Source organism: Podarcis cretensis, assembly GCF_951804945.1.
Source record: "Podarcis cretensis genome assembly, chromosome: 1".
Taxonomy (NCBI): Eukaryota; Metazoa; Chordata; class Lepidosauria; order Squamata; family Lacertidae; genus Podarcis; species Podarcis cretensis.
The window spans coordinates 71,636,837-71,660,855 of record NC_137170.1 but is presented as its reverse complement, the minus strand read 5'-3'; the positions used below and the strand labels follow the sequence as shown (position 1 = coordinate 71,660,855).

Sequence of the window (24,019 nt, the reverse complement as noted above, 5' to 3'; positions counted from 1 at the left end):
GTATTCAGTTCAGCATCAACTCCAGATGAACAGAGGCAGGGAGGATCAATTATTCTGCATAGGATTCAATCTCTCTCATCAAGCAAACCCTTCAGCAGCATTTCCTCCTAAGATGGAGGTCCCATTAAGGTGGTCTGCCACTAGACCTGCTCAGTATCATGTCTATGGAAATCAATAAAAAGTGTAGACTCTTATTTATGTATGCCACCACTATGGCAAGAATTCTGATAGCCAAAATTTGGAAAAGTAATATTATCCCCACCAAATCTGACTGGTTGGCAAAAATTATTGAATCCTTACATCTTGCAAAATTAACAGGGAGAATAAGAGGAAACACTATTCAAAAAGGCAATAAAGAATGGTCAATTTTCAAAGAATATCTCAAAAATATGGACAATGCAAGTCTCCCGGCAAATACAAACTAAATCTTGTAAACAGAGGGAAGGTATAGTAAAAGATGTTTAGAATAACAAAAAGGAAAAAGTAGAAGATTCAATGTGATATGCGTACAGAGGTAAGATTGGTAACAAAGCATAAAGAGAAGAGTTGGAAGCATAACACGTGTGGTGTAATGTTGGACATGTAGGTATGTATTGTATGTAATGTATTGTATGGTATTTGTTGAGTTTATGTTAATTAATGTATAATAATAATAATAAAAATTAAAAAAGAATGAGGGATACACTGAACTCTACTTTTTAAATTAACTTTGTCATACATTGTATAAAATATTAAGCTCTTGCCTAAGATGAACTAAAATGTTTCTTGAAAATTATAACTCAGATCCAATGAATTCTTTGTGTTTGTTTGTTTCTATTGTTTAATCACCCCATGAGATACTTCTCTAGGTGATTTAGAATGGAAGTTAAAAACAAAGTATCAAAGACAAACATACAAATAATGCAATCAATAAATGTCACAGAAAAATCCAGAACAGCACAAATGAGAAATTTAGCTTTGAAGGATAATCTCTCATTATTATTTCTAAACAAAGTGTCCTAATAATAATAATAATAATAATAATAATAATAATAATAATATAATATACCTTTATTGTCATTGTACAACCTATGTACAATGAAATTAAACAAGCCTCCCCCCACCCAACACTCAATCTCTCATCGAACAACACACCACCTCGCAAGTCAATTTTCCTATGTTATTTTCTGTTCAATAGCCTAACAACCCACAGATAGAAGCTATTTTTCAGCCTGTTGGTAGGGCTGATAATACTTCTATATCTCCTGCCCGGGGGTAGAAGATTAAACAGGTGATGGGCGGGGTGTGAGTCATCCCTGATAATTTTTCTTGCTCTCCTAAGGCAACGATCCCTTGCAATGTCATCTAGCAGACTCAAGGGACAGCCCATGATATCATGTGCTGTATTCACCACCCTCTGAAGAGACTTTCTGTCCGTGGCTGTCAGGCCAGCATACCACACTGTGATACAATATGAAAGGACACTTTCTATTGTGGACCAGTAAAAGGAGTTCATCAGTTGTTGTTTAACATTATTCTTTCACAGGACCCTGAGGAAATGGAGTCTCTGTTGGGGCCTTTCTGACCATGTGAGTTATGTTGATTTTCCAAGTGAGGTCCTCACTAAGGTAAACTCCCAGGAATTTAAAGGAGGAGACTCTCTCCACACCCCAATATACAAGGAACAGGTTCCCCCCTCTTCCTCCCCCTCTTGGACTAATACACAAATCAGAACATTACTATCTTTTGCATATTGCACTTTGTCAAATGTTGCAGCTCTCAACCCAAACAACATATCATAGCTACATAAAAAGTAAGTATTTTAGACGTCTATATATCCTATATGTTCACTATGCCTCGCCCCAGACAACATTCTAGCAGCTGCATTCTGCACTTATTTGCTGAAAAAAGTTACTGCTGTAATGAATGGAGAAAAATAATTAGAAAAGGCAGGAGAAAGTAATGGCATTTTAACTAGTAAATGAGCAAAAAAAATATGTGTGTGTTAAAAGAATGTTGCTTTTCAGTTGATAGGGCCACAATTATACTATGGAACAAGTAAGAGATACAAAATTGTGATGATGATATATAATAATGTATAAGAACGTAATAATCATCACATTACCTCTTTTGTGAAGATATGCTATTGCTGAGGCAAGACTCTGAATGATGTGCCGTGTCTCATTCTCTGTAAATTGACCTTTTCTTTGTAGAATCTCTCTAAGTTCTCCATCCTCACATAGCTCCAATACAAGGTACACACGCTAACATTAAGAAATAAACAATATAAATGTGTGTGTGTATAATATGAAAGTATTAATATATATTTTCAATCTAAATGCCTCAAATATTTAGTTAAAAATAGAAATAACATTTTTGTTTTACAAAGATTGAAGAATTAATATTCTTCATATTTTTGAACAGCCAACTATAGTGGTACCTCGGAGGACAAATGGAATCTGTTCCAGAAGTCCATTCGACTTCTAAAACATTCAGAAACCAAGGTGTGGCTTCTGATTGGCTGCAGAAAGCTCCTGCAGCCAATCGGAAGCCGTGGAAGCCCTGTTGGACGTTCGGCTTCCAAACAACGTTTGCAAACCGGAACACTCACTTCCGGGTTTGCGGCGTTCGGGAGCCAAAACGTTTGACTTGCAAGGCGTTCGGGACCCAAGGTACAACTGTATTCTTAAATGTTACAGCATTCAAACACTGAAGATATAAAGTGATATTGGTTATAAGTGCTTTTCAAAGAAGAGTCATTCAAGGTGCAAAATGTGGAAGTGGGAGGCAGGCGCTAAGGACCCTTTGTACCGCTCACTTCCCTGATAAACAGCTTCTTCAAAGGTCTTTTACTCCTAGTGGGACTATATCAGAGCACCACTGGGTGACTTGGGAGCTTCAGCACCCTCTCCCCCTCTATAAAGCCCCATTTCCACTTTATAGGAACTGAATGGCAACACAATTCTAACACAACCATCTGTCATCATCACACATGGTTTGCACCTTTGGGTTAATTGCATTATAGGATTTCTATTGATAATGTCTTACCTTGGGAGTCTCAAACACCTGTTCAAGATGTATTATATGCTCATGGTTTACTGTTTTTAGGATGCTCACTTCCCTTTCAAGTAGTTTTACTGCAGAACTCCCCGCCTTTAAGAGTGAGAGAAACACATTTCTTGCGGCAGTTTCAAAGTCAGGTTCCATAGCCTTAGCCCTGTCAAACACCCCTACCAGAACTTCATGAGACAAACACAAAAAACTAAACCAAGCCAAGGTAGGCATGGTTGTTACATTCATAAGAGGAATGATAAAACTATCCCAATATTTGCAATAAGATACAGACAGGTAAGTGAAGAGAGAGCAAGAGGTATGGCACACATGAGTTGCAAGATACACAGAAAAATAAGCCTATAAACCATCTGAAACCATCAGAGGCACAAGGAGTACCAAGAATAAAAGGTTCTATATTACTCCAATTAGATGTTACTTGTTCTAATTTTTTTGAGACGTGTGGAAGAGACCAATATAATTTTTCTTTTTTTAATGTATTCAATAAAATCCCACCGACTCACAGGCCTTTTTATGTATGGTATTTTAATGGATATGTAGTTTTTACCTGCTCTTTTAAATACATTAGAACTAGTGTTATTTTGTTTTTAATTGGACTTAGCTCACCCTGGAACTGTATGTTGAGGTGTGGGCTAAAAGTGTTCCAAATACATACATAAATAAATATCCCCATGCAGCCTTGATCCTCTGCTCAGGCTTGAAATGCCAACAAGTACAAACAGGAGGCTGAATTGAGATATGGAAGGAATGTGCAAGCCTTCCATTCCCCTAATGGCCTAGTGATATGCCACAGCCTTCTCACCAAGAAGGAAAGAGGAGGGTATAAACAGGAGTCTCTTGTGCCCGATAGCATTCCCTATGTGGCTGGGTGATGAACCGGTGCAGGATAGGATCATGCACTACGTAACTGAATAATTACAAAATTGATTCTGCAATTATTTATCCAAATACGATTCCTGGTAGCATTATTATATTATTATTATTATTATTATTATTATTATTATTATTATTATTATTTGTATATCACCCTTTATCCATAGGTCTCAGAGTTGTTCACGATATTATGTCTCATGCTTTCTAAGAAATGAAAGTTGAAGAAAACTGATGACAGCATGAAAATCAACATATTCACCATTTGCAATGTGAATTTGGGGCACATAAATGTATTGTGGTGATTAATTTGTAATAAATAATATTATCATTGTCTGAAAAATAAAAACTTATTCTCCAATACAATTAAAGCCTACCTTTTCCCGGTTCACTTTCTTGATTGCCCACTTCATGCCTGTTTCTTTGTCTGTTACTTCAATCACCACACCAAAGCTGCCTTGTCCTAATTTCCTTCCAAATGAATAAATTTGCTACAGTAATAAGAAGAAGAATAAGAAGAATAAAATTAACAAGTCGAATGTTACAGAGGAACACTCAGTAAGGACTCATCCAGACTTGGTCTTGTTCCACCACTTTCCCCTAGGGAAACCCAATCTTTACTGCTGAATTGGACCAAACGCCAGCTGGGCTTTCTGCGGATTGACATTTGCTGTGATTCATTGGTAAAGAGCAGGTTTTCTCAGAGAAATCTGTGGGACAAGGGCAAAATCGCTCAGACTTTCTAGACACAGGTTCACCTGTGCTTTCTAGGCACAGGTAAAGTGAAAGTGTGGGTGGGCCCCTAAGTTATGTCAATAGTCAAATATATGAGAAAAACATCCTCAAGACTGACGAATTTCACTAAATATTCAAATCCTTATTACTGAGGAAAAGTGAGTTTTGCAGGACATCAAAAAACCAGATTGTGATGACGGGGGCAGGGGGCTGACAGCAATGGAGTGTGCTTTGCACTTGAAAAAGAAGGCACTCACAAAACAAATGTTCTAGGATGCTTTCGGGAAAATATACGGGTCTTCCATTTTATACCGTGGAGCGAAAGAATCCTAACTTTACATACATGCTGATGGTAACTGATCAGGAAAGGGATATTGGGGGTGTGGTGGATAGGACAATGAAAATATCAGCCTAATTTGCATGCCAGGGGATCATTAGGAAAGAATAAAAAACTAACCTGCCCATATCATAATACTTTATACAAATATATGGTGTGGCTGCACATGGGTTACAGCACACAGTTTTGGCCACCACCGATTGCAAAGAATATTGTAGAACTGGAAAAGTTGCACACGAGGCCATTATGCGTCATCACTATGGTGGCTGAGCTGTGCCTCTGAGCTCTCTGTTCTCCTACTTTCAATGCCTGCTGGGTTCTGGGAGAGGGGAGATCTGGAATGCTTCCTAAAGACACTGAGTCCGTCAGCTGTCTCTCCCCTGGTGGTTCTTCTTCCTCCTCCTCCTGTCGCATTATTTCCCAGCTTTTCCCCTCATCTGCCTCTGAGCTGTGACCTCCCTCAAACCTCTGTTGTAATTCTGAACTGTCTCCTCCTTCTCTGGAAGGGTCTGGCTGGGGAGGCGGTCTCCACCATTCCTCCTCTGCCCAGTCTCTGACATCCAGCCTGATGAAGAGTGTTGAGAAACTTGAAAGCTTGCTTTAGACATTGGGATTGCTGCATTACAGAGGGTTGGACTTGATGGCCCTTTGGAACCCAATCTGCAGTTCTGTGATTCTATGATATTATGTCAGTCAGGATGGTCCTTATACAGGCATTACCACTCTCCCACCCATGGACCAACGCAGCTATTTTTGCCATCTTCTAATTAAAAATTGTACCAAAAGTCTGGAGGAATGCACAGCTACGAACCTGAATTGCTGCTCCATCTTCTATTCGCGTGTGAGGAACTTTGAAATCTGTATTACTGCCACGAATGCCTGGAGTGGTAATGAGCATTTTCCTCTGAGAGTCTGTTAGTTCTGACTTTGGCATCTTTAGGGACATAAAAAGAGAAGCATGAAATTAAAATACAAACCACTGTTTTAAAAGGCTATATGCTATTTTATGTACCTTCCGGCACATGAACTAAGTTATATGTAACTTATTACAAGAAAACGAGAAAATATATGAAGTGGGACGAGACCTAGAAAAGGTGAACTTATTAGATTTCAAAACAACAGATCGCAAAACAAGCAAAATGTATGATGGAGCAGGAGGCAGCCAATGTAGTAGTTGTTGTTGAACTCCAACTCACCTCAGCCCCATCCAGTATGGCCAATTGTAATGGATAGTGGGAATTAAAGTCCAGTAACACTTGGAAGTCAACACATTGGCTACCCCTGTGTCAGAGTATGAATAAGTGTAAAGAAAGAGAGTCTATAGACACCTTATACAAAAATATGTATTCCTTTTCCCTTTCTGATGCATTTAATCTATTTCAACAAGGAGTTCCAATGTAATTTAAGCTTGCATTGCTTTTTTATGTTCTACTTCACTTCTAGGAAATGCTTGCTCAAAAGCAAGTCTCACTCACAGAATCCAGATTCTGCAGCATGTCTCCCAATAAGCCTCTCTATTTCCTTGCTTTCTACAAGAGGACTAGTATGTCTAGGCAGCAGGTGAGCAGTTACCCCCATGTAGCACCAGCTGAAAGAGCGAAAGCCACCCTGAACAGCAACCATCCTGCATTGATAGCTGGTAGCACACCAGCTATGGTCCCAAAAGGGATCATTCCCTAAGGGTGATGATCATGCTTCGCAGGGGAAGGTCCATGGCTCAGTGGTGGAGCATACGCTTTTCATGTAAAAGGTTCCGGGTTCCATCCCTGGTGTTTTTAGGGAGGGCTGGGGAGGATCCCTGCCTGAAACCCAGAGAGGCATTGCTAGCCAGTGTCAAGAATATTAAGCTAGATGGACTGAAGGTCTAGCTTATAGTCAATCCAAGACCCCATATTTAATACAAGTCTCAAGACTGGGGAGAAATTCAATCTGAGTCCTGGAGAAGCTACTGCCAATCACAGTAAAGAGACAGTACTGAGCTAGATGAACTAATGATCCAATTCAATTTTTGTTTTTTTATTCCAAAATATTTACATAGCAGTATGGCACCCTCAAACCAGAAATAGCCAAGACAATTCACAATAAAACTTTTTTTTATATAAAGCAGGTTCATATATTCATATTCTAATAGAAACATAGAATTGTAGAGTTGGAAGGGACTGTGTTAAAATAAAATAGGGCAATCTGATTCACGCTGCACCTATATAAGCCAACCAAGCAGAAGAGCCTAATGGCTGCTTTTAAAAAATCATTTTTAAACTGATACTGAACAATATATATAAGGCATTCCACTAAATAAACAGTAGTGGAAATGTATTTGTATTTACAACTGTAAATGCTACTGGTGTTAGACAGCCTGAATAAAGAATCTAGAATTACTAGGGTTTTAAAAAAATTCCTAATGCCTAATACTTTTTTTAAAAAAATCAAGCAGAGTAAAAAATTATTCTTTTTGTGTGAATCAGCCAACTGGTATACGCTAAGAGAAAATGACACTGTATTAAGTGCTTGCATTAAGTTAATCAATTAGATACTAAATTAATGAAGTAGCTGATGTTGGAAAAAAGACAAGTAAATGTATAACTAAGAGAACACAATGATGCTAAAATTATTTGTGCTAATATAATATCCATCTTACACTAAAAAAGTAAAGAAATCTATAACAATAATGGATTTCATATATGGCAATTCTAAAGTTAATGGTCATGCTTTTCAAAACATCCTATGCATTCTACTGACCATCCGAGATGTAAAACTCAGTTGCCAATAGTAAAATGAAGTAATTCTTTTTGATTATACTATATGACATAAAGAGTATAATCATAGGTTACTATATTTTTTTTATTTTTTTTATAAATATTTATTGAGATTTTTTAAATACAGAAATGCAAAAATAATAAACAATATAACATGTATCATAACATCTTTTCATAACTTCTTTGGACTCCCTCACGTCTCTCGCTCCCATTTGCATCATTGTAAAACTTTTTCCAGCAATTTATCAACTTGTTTACATTCTTAAGTCTCATTATTTAATTTAGTCTAATAATTCTCCAAAAAAAAAATTTATACTTTCCTCAATCTCCTTTATCATCCAGATTACATCTAATTTAATGGTGCTCAATTATTTATGATCTAGCATCCTCCTTAACATTCAACCAAATTACAGTATTTTTGTAAATAAATCTTAAATTTCTTCCAATCTTCTTCAGCTCTCTCCTCTCTCAGGTCTTGGATTCTGCCGGTCACATAGGTTACTATATTATCTTTTTATATCAGATGTAAATCACTCGTGGTATGTTCAAACAAAGTTTATCTGAGATTGTTCAAAGTTTGCATCCTGCTTTTTAAGAGCACTACTTTAAGGAGGCCAATTTGTGTTAATTGACCAAATTATGGGTAATCCTCTGGAGTTTCAATCTTAAGTGCTATCCCATCCCATTTGTTTTGAATGTATATTTATTTCAGGGGATTTTTTTGCAACAAAACCTTTTAAAGATTTGTGCTCTACAAGTTTCAAATACTTGTGTTCTCAAATAAAGGTAGTACACAGCACTGGACTGAAAACAAAAGAAAATGTCCTTTGAACATATTTTCTATAAAAAGCATCAGGGGAATAATAGAAATTTAGGTCAATCACCACTTCTGCTTAATTTCTCCACACAATTATTGTAACTTTTGAAAATTGTGAGCTATTATTTCAAAGAAAATCAAATGATTCAACATTTCTACATTCTCAACATCAGCTGAAACTGATCTCATGATGTCACCCCAGTTGTTGCAAGGGGGACTCGTTTCATCTCTCTGCTGTCACTGCTCAAAGCACCATGCCTATTAGGTTTTAAAAGACAAAGGTTAGGGAGCTTGCGTTTCAGAGGCAGGGGACCGGCAGAAAGGGCTTCAGGGAATAGTGGATGCTTTTTCTAACGCCCTCAAACTGGCCTGAGCAGGGTGTGGGAGGGATCAGAGAATAAGTCAGTCTAAGGCAGCCTTTCTCAATCTGTGGGTACCCATATGTTGTTGAACTACAATTCCCATCACCCCTAGCTAGCAAGCCCAGAGCTCAGGGATGATAGGAGTTGTAGTCCAACAACATCTGGGGACCCACAGGTTGAGAACCGCTGGTCTAAGGCAAGTTCTGGACAGCCCACTCATCCTTAGCAGTCACCAGAACACTTCTAGGTTTTCCTCTGTGGAGCTACCAGACAGGCTCCTGCACCTTTGCAAGATGACAGGCAGGCAGCTGCTTAAACAGGTAAAGGCATATCCAACATGTAGAAGAAGCCATGGTGAGCATAACACCTGCAACTCTTCTGCCTGCTGTTATGCAGTTTTCAATGGCAACAAACCGCTGCTGGGACAAAGACTGGCAATCCCGCCTGCCTTTGTTTCAGATGCTATTCCATCTGCCATGCCATTCAATAAAAAGATTTCATACAGCTGCCATTTCTTTGTTACTGGGAGTTAGCAGATAGGGATCTCTTCTCCCATCCTAGTTCAATCTCACTTCAAGATGAGAGTCTTAATTGGGAGGGGTGCCAATGCTTTTTCTACTACTGGGATTTAAGTTCAGTGAGCCCTCCATTCAAAGCGGGCAGCCTCTCGGAACCCACAAGTGAAACAGGTACTGCTGCCACTGTAAAGGAGTCCATCAACTGACAGGGGGAGGGGGAGGAACAAGGCATATATGTTCAATAACTTAGCAGAGCTAACCAGCCAAGAAAAACAGCACAGGAAGATGGAGCAGAGGTCCACTATTAAACAAGTAATTTGCCCATCCAGCACTCAACTGGCTTGGTCAGCACTTTGTCAGGTGTGTCTGCACAAGCTTAAGCTTCCTATCCCTGTCTGAGTATAAGCCTAGGACTTTCTCCAGGCAAGACTTCTACTGTTTCATAGGGCTAGAGTTTCTTATGTGTCCTATTTGGTCCTGCCACATATGGTTGGAATTGTACATGGTCACCTGGAGGGTGGCAAATGCTCCATGTCTTCTGCCTGTTTCTGTGGCTGAGTGGGTAAGCAGCTTTCCTGGAGGGGAGTGCTTTATAGGTTTGAATCCTGACATTTTCCTATTTTGCCTGACGTTACTATCACTGGCCAGATTTCACAAAGGCATTTCACAAAAGGGAAAGTTATCTGAACTTACACTGGGGTGGTGGAAGGATGGTGGAAAAGGAAGAAAATAAAATCTTTGAAGTTAGTATCCTTACATTTGCTAAATAAGATGTTTGTTTCTTTGACAAGGTGTCTTCGGGATCCGAACATTCACTCACTGAAGTAGTTGGTGAATCTGAGGTCTCTACTACAGCTTGTTCAGGACTCATGGTGCCATTATTGCAACGGGGGCAAAAAAGCACAACATTGCTTGGTTCAAATGATGTGCAACACTCTGTACATTTTGCAGTTGTATTTTCCTGACTGAGATCAGCCATCTGTTTGGTCGTGTAGATCCTGCTGTGCAAATTAAACAATAGCACAAAGATTGGCACCTCAGTGTCCACTGTTGAAGGAAGCAAAACAAAAAGCTGAGAAAAGGAATTGGAAGGTCACAGTTAGTGGACTGGTGGTATTAAAATGTGTTATGACTAGCAATGGCTTCAAGCAATAACAGTACTGTACAGACCTCTGATCTCTCTCGATCTCTCTATACACACGTATGTGTGTACACACACACTTACACACATTTTTAAACGGTGTTTCTGTGCACTGCTCTGGTTTTCACCAGAAGCAGCTTAGTCATGCTGACCACATGACCTGGAAAAACTGTCTGCAGACAAACGTCGGCTCCCTCAGCCAGTAAAGCGAGATGAGCGCCACAACCCCAGAGTCGTTCACGACTGGACTTAACTGTCAGGGGTCCTTTACCTTTTTTAAGCAGGGGAAATTATTTATCTTGATGATTTCAGCTTACAAAAGGGGAATATATAATGCTACATTTTTATGATGTAATATTAGAAGGAATATTATGTACAACCTAAAATCTTACCTCAAAAAGTGAGGACCATGTTGAAATAGGTAGCACTGTCATGGAAGGGAGCTGGAGTAAGAATGGATAGAAAGAAACCACTGAAGTCTACAGACGAAGTAATCTGCCTACTGTTCGTAAACTAAAAGACCCCCCCCCCCAAAAAAAACCCCAACCATACAGAAACAGAATGTTCTGTTGTTTGTTATTAGTTACTTTATCATTCTGGGCTGGATTCAACTAACTGGACTTCCCCTAGCATAACAAGGTTTTCCCTCCTGTCTTGCCTCCTGCACTTGCACCCCAAATTGGCTCAGTGGGAATGGGAAAACCCCCAGAAACATTCATAGAGGAGAGAGGAGGGGTTGTTCAGTGCTTCTGCTGATAGAACATTTGTAAAAGCACAACACTGAATTCTTCCCTGTTTATATTCTCAGTTGTAGAATAAAAATTGAAAACATAAAACAAAACCTATTATGCTAGAGAGGTAAATGTGTATTTGGCTAGCTTGAATGAATTGACAGGGCTTCAGGTATTTGGTAGGATGTTGGACTAGATAAGCCTTTGGATCCTATCTTATTGCTTGATCCTTAAAAGAAGAAAACTTAATTTAAGCCAGTGTGTGTCAGACCTTAAAACAATTCCATCCCCCCTTAAAGCCTTTGCTCTCTAATGTTCTTTATATTCCTCACTGGGTACATTCCCCCAAATCCAACAACTTCTGAGATATGTCTACTCCACCTCTGAGATTGCTACCTGCCAACCTATCTACGATGGTGGTGGCACAGCCATCTTATGCGACTTCAACTGTGAAATGTGTAGGCTGGGGTCAAAACAAACATAATCAAGATAGCTCTGATCTGTGTCATTGCCGAGCTGCCCCCTGCAGTCCCCATTGCCACTTGGAGCTCTGGATTCCATGCCAGAAGCACATCAGGGCAGCATAATTAATAGGGCAGGATGGTGAGTTTGAGCATGCAGTCCAGAGCACCAGTCAAAGCTGCCCCCTCAGCCCTGTTGGCTGCTGCCATGGGCATGCCAGGAATCAGGTGGGCCCAGCACCTCACATGTTGGCAGCGGGTCTAACATGGGTTTTGCTCATCTCTAAAAATTAATGAGCTGTGCTTGTTCCAATGTTTGCTACCAGAGTATATGAAAAGGATTTTAAATTTTGACTTTAAATATATGACAGGAAAGACCAACTGGCAAGCCTGGGACCAAATCATTTTACAGCACCCTCTACAGCCCAACCAAATTCTAAGCATGGTCATGAAAGGTTGGTCTACAGTTTCAGCTGTAAGGAAAAGGAAAATAGATTCCTTTCCCAAGAAATAGTGACTCCACACATACTCTCTCTTTTGGATTTTGTATGTAATGTCCTGGCTAAACCTTGAGCACATGGGTTCTATAATTGTGATACCCTAAGTATTGCACTGCACATACTTTATTATGGAGCTTGACTACTCATGAGAAAGTCGGTTGCTAGTTAATAGACACTTCCTACCATCAGGTGCTCAGGAGAATGGCATGGTCCCCAACAATGCAGAAGTCAGCCATCCCTGACGTATAGCAGCATATCAATGAGCTTAATGGTCAACCATGCAAAGTGCAAGTGTGATTTACCCACCACATGGATACTGAAGAATAATTAACCTAAAGAATCTCTTGTACGCTTTTTGTGTTAGCCAAGCATATCAAATTTATAGCTAGCTTCCTAATCTCTTTTTATGCAGAGAGCCAGAGTACATTTTAAAGCATTCCTAAAATATCAAAGAAGAACAGAAGTTAACTAAACAAATGCAGGATAAATAATTATAATCCCTTCTGGACAGACCAAAGCTTGTAGTAATCAAAGCAAAAGGTGGGTAAAGTCCTTTACATTTTGACCAGAATGCTATAGGAAGCTCATGTGCAATGGTGCCCTGTTATTAAAGTCTAAAAACAATAGCTAGATAATTAAACAAAAAACAAAACAATACTATGTAACTGTATCCAAACATTTCATCTCTGCTTAACAAACACAAAACTTTTATTACTTCCAACTCTACAATTCTATGATTCTATTATTATCCTTTTATGTTTCTAAGAGTACATTCACAAGCAATAAGCACAACTGGGTCTGCCATCTCACCTATGTACTTTGTGATGTGTCACATTCAAACATTTGAAGGTGCTAACTCAAGTTTATCAATATTTCAGCCATGCCATTATAGATCAAAATCAATCACTGTCAAAATTGTCTAAATGGAAATAGGTTACATTTGCTTAACCACATTATATATGCCTAGTTGCATCTCAAAGCAAATATACATGAGGTAAATGCTTCCCTGCTACTATTTTATTTTAATTTTTGTACTGCCAAAGTGTATCAACTCACTGAGTTATTATTCTAGATACTCTGCTGAAGGTCACTGTGAAGTTTTCTTCCCAATAAAATCAAATTTTGCACCATGGCAATACAGACTCTGTAAGAAAAAACCAAAAGATTTTTTTGAATAGCAAAACATGGACTTGTATAAATTTGCACAACCTTAGTCATGTTTCCTTCAAAGAGTTTACCTTGTGGGTGGAATTTGGAGGTTCAGATTGGGATCAGGATGATGCAGACTGGGGAGGGACAGGGAAGGTACTGAAATTCTGGAGGTACCTTGGAAAGAGGATCCATAAAGGGGAGAAGCATCTCTGGCAGCATATTTGGGGCAAGTGAGAAAACCAGAAAATGATTTGCAAGATCTTAAGTCTGTTTTCCCCATCAAATACTTTCAAGGTTTGCAATGAATATGAACAATAGGTGCTTGATCTTCTGGGGCAGTGACAGCCACTGAGTTAGAGGCTGCTGAATCCCGCTGTTCCCTGTAGTTCCTACACACTGGCACAAATCTGTTCTGGAGAGCTGGGGGAAGGCTTTTCAGAAGACAATTTACAGGGCAATATCCAACGAGATTTTTCCTTCTACATAAAAAATTCCCACTTACACACCAAAACTCCCTGTGCATGAGAACCCTATATCCTCCTCGAATTTGATCTAGAGGGTAGGAAAAAAACACAGAACAGATTTAGGGGCCACGAAGGGGGAAGAGAGGGGGTGAAATCGTTGTGTTTATGGAATTAGTTCGTTTCATACCACCTACAAAATCCTGACAAACTGAAACGTTCTATAGCGAAGTAAGAACTTAATAGCTCCATTTATAAAGTGAAAAATTAATGGAAAAACAAAGTCAATAAAACATACTGTTAATACTCTTTCATTTAAGCTCCTGCAAAGCAAAATTTAGCAGAATTTGAAACAGTTTCCTGCTCAAAGGATAATTATCAAACTGCTTTATACTCCTCTTTGAATTATAGTATTGATGTATTGAATGATGTTTTTATGGTAGTTGGAAAGATTTTATGTTTTGAAAGGCAGTACATATATAAATCCCCAAAATAAATAAATAATAAAACTGTAAAGAGCATGCAAGTTTTAGTGGTTGAACATGTTCAGGAACCAGTGGACGTGCTCAAAAGTGTTAGGATTAACTGGAAAATACCTTTAATAAACTAAAAAGAAAGAATAAAATGCACTTTTAGCATAGCAGTGTTGAAGTACAATATATGATGGATAAAAAATGAAAAAGTGAACAAGAACTCAGGCTGATTAGGAAGAAATAGTAAAGCAGCATGTACATTTGAGCACTGCAATGACCTTGAATACTCATCACAAAATGGAGGCAAATATCTGACAATTTTAGCAAGTGGTCAGAGGGAAATACTATTTGAATAGCTTCCAGAAAAAGAAAATCCGACCATATTTTCTTTCACCTAGTGTTGTTCCAGTACCTTATAGTGAATAATATTTTTCTTAAATGAACAGAATTCTGTGCTTATATGATATAAATTCTGGAGTAATCCTACTGAAGCCAATACCGTTACTCTAAGTTTAAAAAATCTGGTTCAGTGTGATTAAAATCAATAGAGCGCATCGTTTGATGATACTACTTCTCAAGAAAAGGCTATAAGCTTCAGGCATGCTATTATTTGATTACACAATTTCATTGACAGGTTGAAAGGCTTAAAAGGCAACTGAGATATGTGCAGGATTTCATTTTCACAGGAAGAGGATTCATTTCCTCATTTGAAAGGACATCACCATGTCATTTCCTCAAAGTTTTTAAAAAAATATCTGTCCTTTGTTGTAAGACACTTGACAAGAAAATTCCTTTTCTAATCTCAAAAAAGCAGATTTCTTGCCAGTTATGATTGGATTTTTTTTTTCAACAGTGCACAGCATCGTTTTAAAAATATGAATTATAACTCTGATATTGTTCTATGAATGTATTTGTGGGAAGTTTTTATTTTATGCATTTGTTTATTTTTCTCCATCCAACAATTTATGTTTCTGTTGTTGAGTCCTCCAAGGGGCATGGGTCTACCGATAGTGTTCCGTACTTGATATCAACACCTTGCCTCCTTCAGCAGGGCAAAATTTAAAGCAAAGTAAATAAATGATTTTGTTTCTGGTAGAATGACTGATGACAGGACAGAAATATACAAACAAGGGAATTCTGCAACCTGTCATACATATGAAGCTTACTGCCTACATAACCTATTTTCACAGGACCACAACTGTCTATAACATGTATGAAATGAGGCAGTCACTAGATCCTACAAAACATACTTTCAAGAGATTCTACAAAAGATCCTACAAAACATACTTTCAAGAGATCCTACAAAAGATCCTACAAAACATACTTTCAAGAGAAGTCACAACCTACACCTAAACAAAGATAAGAATTACTATTTTTTTACACAAAATTACTATTTTTTTATACAAAAAAAGACACTCCATCAGTATTTGGGGCTACCCTGCCACATAGTATGATTACCCTCCAAGGCCTTCTGCTTCTCTTCCAGACATAGCTGTCATATCACCAACTCCAGCGAAATCCCCATCTAGGTCAGCAAACTACTGCTTCCATAAAAACAAGTCTGGACTGCTTTACGGAGTTAGTGCACTAGAGTCTAACAACAGAGAACAGTGTAAGAAACATCTTCCCCACTGAGAGGGAATGATGTGCAGTCTAACTCTTGCTATAGTAACATTACAGCCTAGATGTTCCTTGCTTATCTGACTGACTTACACTCCATTCTGGTCACCTAATATCCGATCCTTTGAACTGACTGATATTAAACCTGAAAGAAGCACTGTAGTCATCGCCTTCTTGTTCTTCATTGATACATGACTGGCCCATTAATACCTGCCAGCCAAAAAATATTATCTCCCCAACTACTACATAGCTTCATGGTAGCTGTTCATCTTTCTTACTTCTGCCTACTTATTATCTGGACTGACTAAGTAATTGCTTAGCCTAAATGTGACGAGTTAGTGAGTGTGCAACATTGCAGTGCAATGCATACTGTAGACATGCAGTGTGGTAAATACTGTCTTTTATCACATTTCAGTAACTACTATGAGTGGTACGTGGTAGAACTCTGCTGCTTTGTGATGGGTGTATAGCACTGCAGCGTAAGAAATATGTTTAGATGCATGTATGTGTTTTTTCTAAAAGAGAAACCTATTGTGTGTTTTTACAAACCTAGCATTTGAAAATGAAATTGATTACTAACAAAAAATAATTCTTACCTGATACACTCACATTTGATTGGTCGCACGAAACACCACTGTAACTTCAAAATGTTCCCATTCCCTATATTTAAAAAAGGAATGAATGAATGAATATTTTACTTGCTATTTATACTTGCTGCTCCAAAATAGTAAGCCTAGAAAGTATACCGGGGGAGGGGATCCACCTTATATCAGAGCAGCACAAGTCTAATCAGGTTTTCAGCGGCTGGAAACCAAGGTTTTATAATCAGTGGGGCATAACTGGAAGTGAAAAAAATCCATAAGCAGAGACCCAAGGAGAGTGGGGGCAAATTAATGTTTAATTGCACATGAGAGCATCCTATTGTCAAGGACAACAAGGGCCAAGTCTGTACAAGAAAAGGTAATTATTTAACTAGTCAAGCCGCTAACTAATGCTTCATACTGCTATGAACACCAATCTCACACACAGACATACAACACAGCTGGAACTAAGAAAACATTATTAGCCAATGAGAAAAATAAAACACATGAGGTGGCTTCATCAGATATTTAGTATTATCCATATTACTGAGTGTAGCTACCAGTAATACGGTTTATCTAAAATATTGTAATTATTTAAAATAAATTATTTAATAATTTTTCAAATATATTTTTTCCACGTTATCTTCTTTTTTTAACAAAAATGCTTGCTTAATTACCAACATATATTCACCATACATTAAAGTAGACGGCTGTAATGGATAGCATCATAGAAGATATTAAGAAAAACAAGTGAAAACAAATATGCTTAACTGGACTAATTGGATGCTCTCTGTGTGTGGTAAGTACATCATAGGACATGATAGTTTACTTAAAAATATGACCGTCATATTGGTCTCATAGATTGGTTTTCACAGATTATGCTGATAACATCGTGAAGTTCTTATTGTAAAGAAGTTTTGGACAATTTACTTAAAGAATTGCTTTACCCCATACATGCCCACTCAATAAATAAATAAAAAGTGAAGTACGTTTAACACTGGCCTTTCCCATGGTAAATGTTATATATAAAAGCACCCTGCCTATTTAATTACCTCCACAAAGTTATATACTATACTAACAAGGGGCCAGGGAGGCGTGAAAGTGTGGTCCTCTGTTGCATTGGAAGCCTTTCTTTCTTTCTTTCTTTCTTTCTTTCTTTCTTTCTTTCTTTTGTTATACCAGCTCCTGGTTGACAAAACTGAGAGGCTTAAGGATTGGGCCTTTGCGGGGAGGATCCATGGGACGTAGACTCTGCCACCCCACCTCAAAACAAACTAATCTGTTTCCATCCTTTCAGCTGTCTACCATCAGAATAAGAACCACCAACAGTAGCTTTCTGCCCACTTCGGTGGAGCTGGGACAAAAGCCAGTGGAAAAAACTCTACACACCACCCTAACTCCCTCCCATCAGGGAGTAAGGATTGCAGCCTACATCTGTGAGGTATATTTCACATATCTATTTTATATATTCCAGAGAGATGCCAGTATACGCTGTATGGAAAGTATGTTCCCTGTTCAAATCCACTACACTGCATTCTCTATTCAATCTCTATTAAAATCTCTTATACGTTGCTGTAAGGCTGTAGCCTTTTACTTTCCAAAAAAATAATTACATAAGAAAAGGAAAGATTGCCACAAATTATTAAAATCATATAATTCAGCATGGCTGCTCACCACCATCAGTTGTCGCCAATTTTTGTTCACTTTTTATTGTGTTGAATATTAATTCAAATATGGTATTACATACACTAATGAAAGGACAAATGCTTCTTATCTACTCCCTCTGTGCAGGACTGTTAAAGCCATCTTTTGTATCTTGCCTTAGTAATAAAATGCTGATTTATAGTGTTTGCTTTATCTGTTGAAGAAAGATAATAGAGGAGCTATTGCCCAAGTAGATTTTCATTTCATCTGGCGTAAGATACAAATCCCCACCTTCACGTATCTTGAACCTGCTACTCCTAAAACATAGGTATAGGAATAATGCACTCCAGTGAACAAACAAAAAAAGTATCAAGAAAAACCTACTTGCTATCAAAGCAAACACTGCTACTGTTATGTGATTCACAAAAATAATTTCTCAGAAACTCAACAGCTCTTAAAATCTAATACAGAAACCAAATACAGACTGTACACTTAGGTCACCTGCCAATGCTCTTCTTTGAACATCCCACTGATGCAAGTAAGGCAGGTGGAAACTAGAGAGAGGGCACTTTTGGTTGTGGTACTCCTCTCCCAGAAATACTCACCTGGCACATATTATGCTATCTTTTTTGTGCCAGGTCTTTTATTCTCCCTGGTTGTTGTTGTTTTACCCCCAAAAAAGACTTTTACTTATTGTTTTTATTTTATCCAGTTCTGCTGCTTTTAAATCACTTACCTGCTTTGCACCACTTGGCAAACACTATCTTTGTGAGGCTGCACAAGCATACAGACTTCTGGAGAAGAGCTTGCAGCCACTTTGCCCATCTCTGGTCCTTTTTTGCTCCTCTGCCATACTGAGCTAGGACAAGGTTTGGCTTAGTGGGTTGTACAAACCAATGTTACTTTATTATTGATTTTTTAAAATAAAATAAAATAAAATTGGTTTGTAATGCTGTTTTTAATCCTGTAAACTTCCCACAATCTTAAGATGAAGGGCTTTATAGAACCCTACTGATGATAATATCAATAATAATAATCACGAAATAAAATAGGAGAGGTGGCAATCTCGCTTTTGTTAACTCCATCCCTGAAAATCACATACAGTGGTACCTCGGGTTACATATGCTTCAGGTTACAGACTCTGCTAACCCAGAAATAGTACCTCGGGTTAAGAACTTTGCTTCAGGATGAGAACAGAAATCGTGCTCCAGCAGCACGGCGGCAGCAGAAGGCCCCATTAGCTAAAGTGGTGCTTCAGGTTAAGAACAGTTTCAGGTTAAGAACGGACCTCCGGAACGAATTAAGTACTTAACCCGAGGTACCACTGTACTCAATTCAAAGGGCAAAGGGGGAATTCCTCAACTGCAGTTGCATCATAGCAGTCTAACTGTAGACACCCTCACCACATACTATGGCCATACTACTTAGTGCAGTTTCATGTACACTCCATGCCTCTCTGCTTCTAAACCCAGAAGTTTCCTAGCACCTTATCAATGAACTAATTTATAACAATGATAGTTTTTGTACACAACAACCTTCCTCATCAGATAATGACATAGACAGAGCTGGTGTTGGAGACAAAAAACTGCACAGATATACATGGATTTGGAGTTAGCAGAAGAAACTACACCACTCCATCACACTAACAAGCTGAAATTAATGATATATATTCAAGTCAAAGGCTAAAACAAATTGAACAATACTGTACTCATCTTGAAAAAATGGAATGTACTACAGACTTTCTATTTTGTGTGCCTATGTAAGACAAGGAAGCTAACATTTCTTTGGGGGAGAAAGTTGAAGAAAACAGCACTCTCTAAAAGAGTATGTAAATCATGTAGATATCTAGTGTGAAAAATTCTCTATACTGCACTGTGTTATTCTCTCCTCAAAGAGAAATAAATCAAAGCTATTATCTTTGTAGTTTTATCGGGAACAAAGAAGGCAGACTGCTGACCTTTTTTATCCTCTGAACTTCAACAAAATTGTTTAACATTTATTTACAAGTCTGTCATATGATAAAGACAATACCTTCAATGAAGCTTCACTCAAAGACCAAGGGTGATATAGCTTATAGTTTAACGCAACAATGCTGCAAGCAGAAAATTAAATGCTGAAAGGTACAAACTTGATAAGAAGTTTTTTAAAGGGCTTTTTTTAGGTGAACTTGGGAACTTATGCTCAAGGAAAAGTGCAGCTATAATGAAAATCAAGTGCTAAGCATAAACTACAGTTGTCTAGTTTAGCTCCCCAGAAGGTGCTTCAATCCTGAAATTAAAAACTGTAGTATAAACTAGTATATTTTTAAAAATTTGGGAAATGACTTTAAAAACCTACGGGACTAACTTTCAATGTTTGCAATATTTTATTATCAGAACCAAATTAAAAGACCCAAATACATCTGTGTTTTCATTAATAAAGTTACATAGCACTGTAGTTATTTGTTTTTTCCACGAGGTGGCAGTTTTGTACTGTCATCAAAGGCTTGGTGATTTCTTTAATCAAGCCAATAGAAGTTCCTTCATCCTTTCCAAATCCATTTACACTTTATGGCATAAGAGAATGGGAAGTCTGTGTGCTGTATGGTTTGGCATCAAATCTTTAAACAATGGATTTTCAGTAAACCCCTGTCTCCAAACACTCCTATATGTCTCGCTGTTCTCTTAAGTTCCGTTGTGGCCTGTATTCCTCAGCTGATATTATTATTCATTTATTATTTAGCTATTTCAAAACCACACTTTCATAGAAAATATAACAAGGCATTGAATAGCTTATAAACACAGTACTGCAATAATAACAGTAAAAATGCCAATGACGTATCAGTGAAAAATGGTCAGTAAAAAAAAATGTATTTCAAAGGCCTGTCTGAACAACACAATTTTAAAAAGAGATCTATAAGATAGCAGAGGTGACACCTGCCAAACCTCTATTGGCAAGGAGTTCCACAGGGCAGGAACTGCTAAACTAAAAGCTTGCCGCCTGGTAAAAGCCAGAGGGCATAGAGAGGGCACAAAGAACTATCCCGTTTATGACCTTGCATCACATTCAACAACAGAATTAGGAGGGTGCCCATGCACACACTAGGAGGAGTATACACATTCTCTCACTCATGCACACACATTCCTAGAGCGCACACTCTCACATGCACACACACATGCAAGCATACAGACCACACATACTACACTGATCCCCATCTCAGTGCAGGCTGAAAGACAAACCAGGTGCCCCAAGCTCCTTCAGGAGGAAAGTGGGACAAGAAAAGGAGGGAGGGAAGGGAGGGGTTGATGGATCACTAACAAAACTTTACAGAATTTATCCTGCCATGGATTCACCATAAACATAAACCTCTCTTCTTTGTAGCTTCTGCGACAAAGCATCTTCTAGACAATTTAACACACTCCTCAGGCAGTGGGGGTTCTGCAATCCTATTTTAGTCTCCTCAGGAATAAATTATCCCACAAATAGTTACATTTATTAACAGAGCCTAAGAAAAAGTGAGCAACCACTGTGCGTACGTCTATCTTATTATTATTTTTAAAATCCCATCCTTAGCACTTCCTGCACTGTGCTCTTCTGTCTTGGCAGTATTGCAAATTTGTGCATGCTACCTGCAAGGGTTCCCCCCCCCCCCCCGCACCCCCTTAAAGTGCTCTTCCTGGGCTTTCTTCTGTGCTGCTCTTGCATGAGGAATGAATTTCCCCTTTTTAAAATGGTTGCAGCTACATCTGGTGTTTTATGGAGCAGAGCTTACATCCTCTACCCAGCCTCTGTGCCTAGCATAAGAAAGCAAAGTTCTGCTGTGCGGGGGGGGGGGGGGGCGACTTTTTTTGCAAAGATTCAGCAGGCTTGTAAATGTTTGGACTTATTTTCAAGGCTGGTTTCCGTGTGGTGGAAGCAGGGCCAGATTAAGACCTTTGGAGGTCATAGGCACTTAAAAGATCTTGGTGCCCCCATATTTATCTAACTTAAAAAAAAATTTTTTTCAAATGAAACAAAACCTACAGAAAGATGGAAAGTAATGTTTATTTTTGTATGTTGTTGTTGTTGTTTAGTCGTTTAGTCGTGTCCGACTCTTCGTGACCCCATGGACCAGAGCACACCAGGCACTCCTGTTTTCCACTGCCTCCCGCAGTTTGGTCAGACTCATGTTTGTAGCTTCAAGAACACTGTCCAACCATCTCGTCCTCTGTCATCCCCTTCTCCTTGTGCCCTCCATCTTTCCCAACATCAGGGTCTTTTCCAGGGAGTCTTCTCTTCTCATGAGGTGGCCAATGTATTGGAGCCTCAGCTTCACAATCTGTCCTTCCAGTGAGCACTCAGGGCTGGTTTCCTTCAGAATGGATACGTTTGATCTTCTTGCAGTCCATGGGACTCTCAAGAGTCTCCTCCAGCACCATAATTCAAAAGCATCAATTCTTTGGCAATCAGCCTTCTTTATGGTCCAGCTCTCACTTCCATACATCACTACTGGGAAAACCATGGCTTTAACTATACGGACCTTTGTTGGTAAGGTGATGTCTCTGCTTTTTTTTTTACTTCCACTTTTGTATACTTCCACTTTATTCATATTTGGGGGGAAAATCTACTTTTTCTCATTGCAAAGTCTTTAATCAGATCCTTAGAACAAATCTTACATAAGACATATGCCTCCATACTTAGTAGAGATAATAAGGCATCCAGCCTACCTCGTTGCATAGTTGTTCTGTTGGGATTTTTAATATACTTCAACTGAGAGAATGAACGTTCAGCTGAGCAATTTGTGACCATTAATGCTAAAAATCTGGCAATGAATCTGTGGTGCCCCCTTCCCTTGATACCCTAAGCAAGTGCTTATTTTGCTTAATGGTTAATCCAGCCCTGGGTGGAAGTATTAAGTGATTTCCTTAATTCTGTCATTTGTTTTTTCCACCAGATGGCACCTTAGTACGATACAGTATCTGCTTTGTATAGTCACATTCAATTGGCATTTGTTTCTCAATACACTGTTTTGCATTTTAGTGGAGAAACACTAATGTGGTTTACACTTCAGAGTCACCTAAGTGTTCCATTCAAACATTATGTGAAAGAAAATGTTTCTTATCTATAGCTATCCTCAGCACAATATGCATATATATTAAATCTACAGAAGTTATGTGCAATTTGATCTCTCTAAATCATCAGGAAATTACCTCCTTCATCATGGATGTTGGGAGGTACACATTGCAAAATAAGTATGCAGGATAACTGCACAACAAAATTGCACTAGCCCTTCTCATTCTACTTTTGAATACATTTAAATTAAGTGATGCAGCTCTTCCCTTTCAGTTAATTTGCAGAGAGAGGATAATGGCAGTACATTATTTGAATCTCAGTTGTATCCATTAACCAAAATAACACTTCTCCTTTTTGGTAAAATGTTTCTAAACTCAAACCTACTGTATCCCATGACTCCCATTTGTGACACAGCTGACAAAAAAGAGATTGACAGCAATGATTTTTTTTTTAAATCCACTTGTATGGGCTGGCACCAATATAGATGGGTCCCTGCTGAATGGAAGCCCTTTCTACCAATTTCAGAACTATTTTGCATACTAATGCCCTGCCAAACTCTGCTGCAATATCCTACCAGCATCTTAGTTATCAATCTATACTACCTTGTTGCATTAGCTCATACCCCAAGTGCGATATCCTGGTTGTTATATTGCACAAAAATTTTGTGAACTGATTCTACTTTGTTGACACAGAAGCTCGAAAGATCTGGACATAAATAACGCCATCACCATACAATCTGACCACAACAAAGCATGTACTGTATTCAGATAAAGGTGTA

General features: G+C 38.5%; 1 protein-coding gene across 15 annotated transcripts in view; it reads right to left on the bottom strand.

Annotated features, from left to right (window-relative positions):
• Positions 1–24,019, bottom strand: part of STK33 (serine/threonine kinase 33) — a 57,203-nt gene that overhangs the window by 26,841 nt on the left and 6,343 nt on the right. For 3 of the 15 annotated variants that reach the window (XM_079966323.1, XM_079966314.1, XM_079966326.1), the window contains exons 2-9: positions 16,582–16,645; positions 13,336–13,423; positions 10,980–11,030; positions 10,204–10,518; positions 5,805–5,927; positions 4,299–4,412; positions 3,028–3,132; positions 2,105–2,243 (exon numbers count right to left, since the gene is read on the bottom strand). In XM_079966323.1, coding sequence (XP_079822449.1) covers positions 2,105–2,243; positions 3,028–3,132; positions 4,299–4,412; positions 5,805–5,927; positions 10,204–10,518; positions 10,980–11,021 — 838 coding nt within the window. In that variant the 5' untranslated portion in view covers positions 11,022–11,030; positions 13,336–13,423; positions 16,582–16,645. Of the gene's footprint in view, positions 1–2,104; positions 2,244–3,027; positions 3,133–4,298; positions 4,413–5,804; positions 5,928–10,203; positions 10,519–10,979; positions 11,031–13,335; positions 13,424–13,517; positions 13,606–16,581; positions 16,646–24,019 lie in introns of all 15 variants that reach the window. The other 12 variants (XM_079966321.1, XM_079966322.1, XM_079966324.1 and 9 more) reach the window with 12 other exon arrangements.